General features: G+C 25.1%; 1 protein-coding gene across 2 annotated transcripts; it reads right to left on the bottom strand.

Moving 5' to 3' along the window:
• Positions 1–982: 982 nt before the first annotated feature.
• Positions 983–5,917, bottom strand: LOC114119061 (cytochrome c oxidase subunit 6B2-like). 2 transcript variants are annotated; one of them, XM_027980522.2, is made up of 3 exons: positions 5,735–5,902; positions 3,275–3,366; positions 983–1,304 (listed from the first exon to the last, which is right to left on the bottom strand). In XM_027980522.2, the coding sequence occupies exons 2-3, from the start codon at positions 3,349–3,351 to the stop codon at positions 1,136–1,138; spliced, it is 246 nt and encodes an 81-aa protein (XP_027836323.1). In that variant the 5' UTR covers positions 3,352–3,366; positions 5,735–5,902; the 3' UTR covers positions 983–1,135. The 2 variants fall into 2 exon arrangements, with proteins under 2 accessions (XP_027836323.1, XP_027836322.1); XM_027980521.2 differs by lacking the exon at positions 983–1,304 and having other exon boundaries at positions 3,279–5,108; positions 5,735–5,917.
• Between the last annotated feature and the right edge of the window lie 3,911 nt (positions 5,918–9,828).

Below are 9,828 nucleotides of genomic sequence, written 5' to 3'. Positions count from 1 at the left end.
ACTCAATATGCAACGGATGTAAATACTCAGTGCAAACTCTGGAGCTGTACCCTGTTTACTTTTTACCAACCACCACCATGGGGTACGAACGATGCGACTCAGCTGACTCTCTATAGATCAAATATTTTTCTTTCAAAAACTGTTGGATGTTGTGGTCGCTCAACATATTATGACTAATTATGTTGATTTCGATTCCGTCAATTGCGATCAACTTCATAACTCTGGAGATTTCTTTTTTTTAGAGCTAGTCTCATTTTTTGTGCATTGACACTTCCGATATGCCTTTAATCTTTCTAAGCTAGTTTTAGCCATTTTTTACCGTTATACTTTTAACACAATTTTTCTGTTAAATTTCGCTCAGCATGTATACATGGGCAACCGTTAAACTTCCATTACATTATAATATTGTATTAAAAAGATATTATATTGTAATAAACTATTGGTTGACAACTATTAAACTTCCGTTACAATTTTTGTAACCTCGATTTTATACTAATTCACTCTAGACCCATTTTTTAACAGGTTAGGTAAAGATGTTCACATCAAAAATTAGGGAAATCGGTCCAGTCGTTAGGTGATGTCGTAACCAAGGGAAATAGAGATTCATTTTTCTATATACTGTAGAGATAATAGTATTGGCCTGAATGATAAAATATAATATAATACAGAAAATTATTTTATTATCTGTAACCAATAGCAATCATATAATAAAAAAAAATCAATTTTCGTTAGTAAAAATAGAAATTAATTTGTAAGCCTCAAGTCATAAAAACAAAACTACAAACCCTCTACGAGTCTTAAGGACAAAGATTCATTTGTTTCTATATATTTTGATTTGATGTTACATTGTTGTATGTATACTTTGACTGTACTTTGTTTTTGTGTTTGTAAAGTATTATGTTATTATCACCAAAATAAAATTATAAATGTTGTATGCCTTGTATTTATTATCACTAATTATTACAAAAAAAAAAAAAAAAAATGTAAAACAATGAATATTTATTGTATTCCTAACTGTTCACATGGTTATTGATTATAATAACATAAAACTTTAGACAAGAAAATATGTTGCACATAAGTAATACATTTGTAAAGAACACTAGTTTTTATTAAGTATTTTTATAAGTTCAAGAAATTAAATATTGCCAGGGAAACGATTTTCTTCAATTTGAGTGTTCCATTTATCAATCCATGCATTTGGGCATATGGACTTGGAGACACGTTTGTAATACTGGCATGCATCAAACTCTTCACCTCTAATTTTTTTGCAACGTTGATAATCCAAAAAGCTTTGATAACAGTACCTAGGACATAAAAATACATAGTATGTTTTTCTGTGCATAAAGTAAATGTAAAGTCGTATTTTCAAACTATAACTAGTCAATTTCTCCTTTCCATATTTTAACTATTCTTAGTTTTGTATTTTGAGCACTTGACATTCTTTTATGGTTATCATATCTTAAAATATATATCTCCCTATAGAACTTTGGATATAACAATACATTTGAATAGGGCCAGCAAAAAAAAGCAATAATCAAACATCGAAAGTTTAAACAATTTATTATTATATAACTGGGCAGGGACATGCCCCCCTTTTCAAGCACTCTCGGAGAGTATACAATGCCCTTTCCCTAAGGATTCAATCTTATTCATGCTCCCCTATATATTAATACATAAATATATTTTTTAAGTTCTATAGATCTATAAATATCAAGTTTGTTTTAAAATTTTAACCTATTTCAAATTTTTTATCATTACTTAGCTTAAAATAAATACTGAATGTAAAATAAATCATAATGTAAATGATATAATATTAGTGAGTGGTGACTGATACATAAATTTATCTGAAATTTTATTTGACAGGTTTGAAAAAAATATATTAAACAATTGTGTTTTGTTGATCTTTAACTGATTGTTAACTGAAAACTATAACATTATCGATAAGTTATAGAACTGAACATAAACATCAATAAATCCATTAGACAACACACTTTAACTTAACATTATATAAGTTAAGCTATTTAGAAAATTTTGATAAGTAATGAAAATAATATACGTAATGAAAAAAGTTTCAAGTATTGTATTCTTTTGAATTACAACAAAATAATTAAAATTGAAATTTGTAATATTACTTTTAAATACTTAAGTTCACCAAAGTACTAACTTCAAATGTTTATAAAGTTATTAGTATAACTGTGTATGTATTTCTGTAATAAAATTATTTTAGCGATTGTTCAAATACTAAGTATTAAGTTTTAAAATAGAACATTTTAAGCATTTTTGATTACAAAATAGTTTTAAAATGTCACTCTATACTAACAACAACCAATGACAAAGTACGTTTGAAATTTATTACTTATACAGCAGACCAAGTTAATAGGTTAATAGGAAAAAAGATGAAATGATAGTACTCAAATAAATATTTCCATAGATGTAATTAGGTAGGGGTTTAGACACCCAAATATTATTATTATTTCAGTTTTATTTATTATCAATGTTAAGTCTGTGTAACTTATAAAATTCTAGCCCCCCCCCAAAAAAAAAAAAATTGACCCTAGTTGTGCTTATGTATATTTCAAACATTAAATTAGTAGGTAGTTAATTGGATCAATTTATAAAATCAAAAAAACATTAAAGACAAAAGAAAGTATGTTTTTATATTGAAATTTGAAACCAATATTGATGATCATGTTTGAAATCAAGCATAGTAAAAACTGAATTTAGAAATGCCATGTTACAAGAAGCATTTAAAACATTGGGGCTAGCTAAGTGACTAGCTTTAAAATATGTAAAATAATATAAATAATGAAATTATTAACTTTTAAAATTTGCATTTTTATTTTTAATAATTTAAAAAGTAATACAATATAATGGTTTTAGTTGAAAAGTAAACATTATTTTTAATAGTATTATTAATTTAAAAACTTGTACAAAACAGTGTTAGCATTTTGCTTAAAATATTTCCTAGCCCCTGTTGCCAAATAGGTCTAATATCACCTATGATTGTTGTGAAGTGTACAAAATTAAACAAATGCTGAATAGTAAAGGACAAGTTTAAACTTTATATTACAAATGATAAATTTAAAACTCTTAATTTCTTTACCATTAGAATGGCTTTAATAACACCACATAAAAATGATAAATAAGATATGCCTAATTTAAAATGTCTGATATGTTTATGGTTAGTCTTGTTAATTTGAAAGTATGTAAACAATACAAACAATAAGAAAAAAATATTAAATTCCTTAGATTTAGAAATTATTAAAAATATTACTTGGTTTGATTGGTATTTGGGAAACGAGGATCCCATGGTGCAGTCTCAAGTTTGATTCCTTCTACTTCAAGAACCATTGTGATTTGAATATGCTAAAAAAATAAAAATTAAAAAATATTTATTTTTTTGAAGAGGTAAATTTTTTGAACATTTAATAAAAATTATAATATTCTGGATAGAATACATTTTAAATTTATTAAAAGAATAAATGAATTCAACGGATTAATGTTAAAAAAATGAATTAAATATTGCTTAATAAAAAGACAATCAGTTGAATTTTTTTTTTTTAACAATCATATGTATAAAAATAAAGCCTAAAATGTTTTTTTTTTTTTTAATTATAATATACCTAAATTTTGTATTTAATTATTATTTTAAATATAATTGTATGATAAAAATCAAATAGACTTAAATTATACTATTTTACTTTTAACTGCACTAATTCAATATTTTTATTTGATATATTTTAACATAAAAAATTACTTCTATTTTTCTTTTAACCAATGACTTGTTCTTTATTTATCAGTAATCAATAAATATGATAAATTAAAGTTTTTATTAAAAATTAGAATTTAATTGAGTAGTTATCATAATAAATATAATAATTAAAAGAAAAATAATAATAATGAAAACTGTTATTTTAAAATGAGCTGTGTACATATAAACTTAAAGCTTGTATTATTTAAACTATTGTTAGTACTCTATTATTTTCAATTTCTTCCTCTGAAATAAAATATTATTATTCAATTAACTAGGTACATAGTTTTAAGGATACAATGAAACCTTGTTCGCAGATAAACCTTAAAATCTCATTAATTTTCGCCATAAAGGTTTTGTTTTATTATATAATTCTGAAAATATACTATGAGAAAAATTAAGTAAATTAACTATTTATTTTATAACTGGTATAATATCATTGAAAATGTACATAAAAACTAGAGTTCATTACAATAATTCAAAAATAATATATAATAGAGGATTTTTAATATAAGCTTAAAATATAATACCAGCATATTTTATTACATATCTAAAATATAAATTATTAATTAAATACACTAAATGTAAAATAAAACTTTAAAACAATAGTAAAAACATAAAATGCACATACATTTTTAAAGTAAATATACATTTAATAGCTTAAAAACAAAGAACCTAGTTTAATTAATATGTTGTACACTTATATAATTTTATAACTTATTTAAGAAAAATAACAATCAAAGCAATCCTGTCAAAAATTGTTTAACAACTTTAGTAAGTAATTATTTCTGATTGAACATAAACATATTATTAGATTGTATTTTATTGCAAAAGTATGGTATTTATTTACAAATATTATTTATACAGTAGGATTTTGTGATCAGTTATTTTACAAGAGGTCTAGTCTTATTATCCTGTTCTCCCACTGTTTCTTGGTAACGTTTAACTTCATCTAAATACAATGACCAAGCATCTGTGGGCTTAGATAATTTTTTTTCATCGTCCACTTTAACTTTTTTAACCACACCTGTTTTTAACGCTTTATTTTTACGTTTGCCAATTATTGGTAAAGTTTTAAGAGTTTCAGATCGTTTTTCAGAGATAACTGCCGAAGTAGTAGTAGTAGTAGTAACAATAGAACAGTTAGTAGCAGCAGAAGAGGCAGAAGAAGTTTGAGATACTTGTACATCAAGTATTGGAAGTTCTGCCAATTTGGCTTTTTGCTGCTGTTGTTGTTGAAAACGTTGATATATTTCTAGGAATGAGCCATCATTTTTAAATGCATTTTGGGCTTGTTGATTGTTATAGCTGGCCATGATTGAGAACACGCTTTGTAATCAGCTTTTTCACTCAACACCTATAATCAAGAAACTCTCGCACATCACATTACGGTTCCAAAATCTTAAATTTTACTACAGCCAAAGGGAGGCCAAAATCCCCAGTTTCAAAAAATGTTAACATCTTCAGCTAATAGTTAACAAAAAATTATATACACAAGGTAACAATTGTATATTTACATACTTAATACATAGAATATTCTATTCTGTGCTTAATACTTGTTCTTATCAATTGTTGGTTTGACACAATAATAAAGGGCAAATTTAAAAACCATAGATATAACATAAATATTATTATACATCTCAAATACATTTAATTAAACCTAGAATAAACCAAATTCATCTCAAACTGTGATGACCTCTGAAGGTCTTCTAAAATTTCAACCTTAAGACATATTAGTTAAGCTATAGCTATAGAATATCGTTGGTTATAATGATAATTGGCATAAAACTCGAATACTGTAAATTGTTTAGAATTATTTAAGTCGGGTGTTTATTCATAATAAATAACGCACAACGATAACGAAATAAATGTGTTTTTCGGCGTATAATATACATCCAACACAAACCATACGCACATAAAATAATACATTTAAATACTTATATATGCTATAATCTTATTTTGACATATTATATAATTAATTACCTGTAGAGTAGTTCTGAAGATTGTATTGAGTATTTGTAGGCGAATTCGACTATTTTCAAGTTAGACAGCAAAAAAATTTCACGAATTACAGTCACAGAATGTAATGGTGAAAAAATAATATGATAGCGTAAAAAAAAATCAATCTGCTGAGCTCAAGAACAAAATGGTTAACTGGAAGTGAAAATGTGAACAGTGCTGCCAAGAAAACAACTTTCAAGTTATCGTGAAACTACAAAATAATAAAATGATCGTTAAACAATATTATGATTTTAAATTTTTGAATCAAAAATTGAAAGTTAGAATACTTAGAATTAAAAACAAATTATAATATTATTTTGAACACTTATTGAATTATTTCCATACCACTTTCAAATAGTAAAAATGATGAATATATTTTTTTTTAATTATTCATTTATAATTTTTGTATGTATATTATTTTATGATTTGTTCATATTATGAACAAGCTTATAAAACCCTCACTGTCTGATACAATGAAATAAGTAATAACATACCTATAGACAATTTTGAGCATGAAACTAAAATGATAAAAAAAAAAACCAGAGAAGTCAATCCGCGCCTGCAGTCTGTTGTTCTGAGCAAATATATAGGTAGTTACTTATTAAAAAAACGTTAAAAGAATTTTAAAATTTTAAACTTTTGTATAGGTAAATTGATAAATAGCTTGCAATTATTCCAAGTATTTAAAAATGTTATAGTATTATATTTAAAATAACAATTTAAGACATTTAAGTAATAGTGGAATGTTGGATAACCAACCTAACGTATATAACCTAGATGGCTAGATGTAGGAACGTAGGGTTAATTTAAGAATAAATATTCACTTTTTATATACGTTTGAATAAGTATACACTATACATTGTGAAAAAAATGTAAGTTCAAATCTTCATTTAATGTTGATCACATTTGAACTACAATAGCCAATAGGTATCATTCATAAAAAATGTATACAACTTTATAGGTACCTAGATACTTAATTTGTGGTAAAAAAACGTATATGATGCATAAGTTGTATAAGAATTCAATTCAAATTAGGTTAAATATTTTGCATATTTTCTTGAACTTGATTGATAAATTTCGTAAAATCTTTTTATACTTATTATAAAGATGAACTCAATAAAAACAAATATGTGTCCGACTCAGTCGACTAAAAGCATAGGTACAACTATACAGACGATAAGGTCAAAAAGTGCGACGAATAAAGAAGCTTTTGGCAACTTTTTTTGAGGTTAGTATGCTCAATCTGTCGACTGACAATCATTCAAAGACTAGTGCTTAAAAAGTTTGGAGACCCTGTGGGCCGCGAGTAGGAAAGTAGTCAAGGGTGTGGAGTTAGAAATGGATCTCCATCACTCTACACTGGCTGGTGGTCTGAGATTTGTTTGACAGATTTAAGTATTTAACCCATCAATCCCATGTCATATTTAATAATCATTTATTTTTTAAATTTAATTGTTTTAAGATTTTTTCGATTAAATACATTCACATAGATAAATAGATTGCATTCTCTGGTTTTATTAGAGCACAGTTTTATAATTAATTTATTTGGTGCAAATATCCTCAAGTGACCATTAATAATATTATTGTTTAATAAATTTAAATAAGCTGGTTTTTATGAATAATTTTACAGACAATCTATCAGTTTTAATGAACCTAAAAGTTTTATATTTCATTATGAAATACTATTGATTATTTTGACATCAATTATGAATTTATAAATCTAAAATTCGGAATTTATGGTTGAATTTTTAATAATAATCAATAATACATTTACCCATATTGATATATTTTTAATAATTACCTTCATATTAAATAATACTATATTAGTTTCATTATATTAATTATATGTATAGCTGAATTTTATTTTAATAGTTATTACATTATTTATTCTTAAGTTAAATGTTTATTATAAGTTACTCTAAGTATAGTTACTTTACTTCCCTTAATCATCAATAAATAATGAAATAATTATTTATTTATAAAATGTCTACGAACTGAGTATGAATCATATAAGTATATAACATATTATATTATATTATATACCAATACCATGTACGAATATACGGATATATTATTTAAGGCATATACACATATCATAATATAATATGTATATTAATCACACAAGTTAGGTATAGAATTTATAATGACTCATTTTAGATTCTGAACGGAGTGAAGAATGTATTGATTTTACAATGATGTATGTTTTTTTTTTTTTTTTTTTGTTTTTTTTTTTTTTGTGTCTGTGTACAGCATAACTAGTCGAAATAATGCTCCAATTTCAAACAATGGGGGTGGTTTCCGATGTAAAAGTGAATATCCTTGGTGCATTATAGAGGTAAAAAGTTAACATTTTCCAACAGTTTTCAAAAAAATCGAGAAAAACAAAAAAAAAATGACGGAAAAACGGGAATTTTTACGCAAAACCAGTTTTCGACCAAATCGATTTTTTTTTATGGTTGTAATTCAAAAACTAATCACTGAAAATACTTGAAATTTTCACCAAATGTTAATGTCAGTGGTATCCGTATATAGTTAAATTTTCAAAAAATTTTGACTTTTTTTGAGTTATTTATAGACCACTGAAATTTTCGAATTTTTTGAGAAATTTTTTTTAAAGTGTCGATAAAAAATTTTTGGATGACCAAAAAGTTTTGAAAATTTAATACAAGGTTCCTTATGAGTTGTTTTTAATGTAGCTAAAAAAAATTAAAAATCGTTAGTCACAATTTTTTTTTATAAGCGTTTTTAGTTCAAATTTTTACGAAATCTGTCGAAAACGCGAAAATTTGCAAGTAATTTTGAAGTTGAAAAATCATAAAATTTTTTTCTTTTATAATTAAGTTTTGAAAATTTGGTACAAGGTTCTCCATACATTTTTCTTCAAATATCTGTAAAAAAAACTCTACCGGATTCAGACAAAAAATTTTTATGAGTGTTTGAAATTTAAATTTTTACAAAAACCGCGTTAAATAACAGTTTAGCCTCAAACGATTTTTGATATTTGTTATTATTCAAAAAGTATAAGTCGTAGATACTTGAAAATTTTACCAGTTATTAAGATTCGCGTTTTCTTTACGTGATTTAATTTTCAAAATATTTTGACTTTTTTTGAGCTATTTATAGACAACTGAAATTTTCAATTTTTCTGAAAAAATATTTTTGAAGTGTCGATAAAATTTTTTTGGCCCTATCAAAATACTTGAAAATTTAATACAAAGTTCCTCATATGTTATTCTTATAGTGATTAAAGAATTATAAGAATACATAGGCACAATTTTTTTTTATTAGCATTTGAAGTTCAAATTTTGACGAAAATTCGTCAAAATTATGAATATTTGCGAAATATTTGAAGTTGAAAAATCATAAAATTTTTTGTGTTTATAACTAAGGATTAAAAATACAACACTAAGTTTTCCATAAGTTTACCTTCAAGTATCTATAGAGAAAACTCGAAGCATCATTATAGGAAAAATTTTAAGTGCGTTTGAATTTTAAATTTTAACGAAATAGCGTAACGATAACGATTTATCCTCAAACGATTTTAAATATTTGTTATTATTCAAAAAGTATAAGTCGTAGATACTTGAAAATTTTACCAGTTATTAAGATTCGCGTTTTCTTTACGTGATTTAATTTTCAAAATATTTTTTAATATAAGCTGGTTTTTTTAAACCACCTTTTTTACCAACCACTAGAAATTATATCCTAGGCTGACAAATCATCTTCGTTCAGAATCGTTTTTCGTATACAATGATAACTATCATTGGATTCAAATTTAACACTCCTATAATATATAATAATGATCCATACGGCACCTAATGTACAGCAGAGCGGTACTCACTTGCCTACTTTTTTAATAATTATATTGCATGTATTTTCAAAATACGTTAAAACATGGATAATTTCTGTTATAAATTATTTGGTACTTACTACCCGAATCACATAGGTTACAGTAGCAATAGTAGCGATAGTGCCTAATAATACTGATGCAATTGAAGCACAATCCTTTAAGAGAATGTTACACCAGAAATCATAATGTCTTGTCTCCATCTTACAAAATGTACACCATAGCAATT

The sequence above is a fragment of the Aphis gossypii genome, chromosome 2 (assembly GCF_020184175.1).
Source record: "Aphis gossypii isolate Hap1 chromosome 2, ASM2018417v2, whole genome shotgun sequence".
In the NCBI taxonomy this organism is placed as follows: Eukaryota; Metazoa; Arthropoda; class Insecta; order Hemiptera; family Aphididae; genus Aphis; species Aphis gossypii.
The sequence above is the reverse complement of the archived record's forward strand: the minus strand, read 5'-3'. Positions and strand labels throughout refer to the sequence as shown.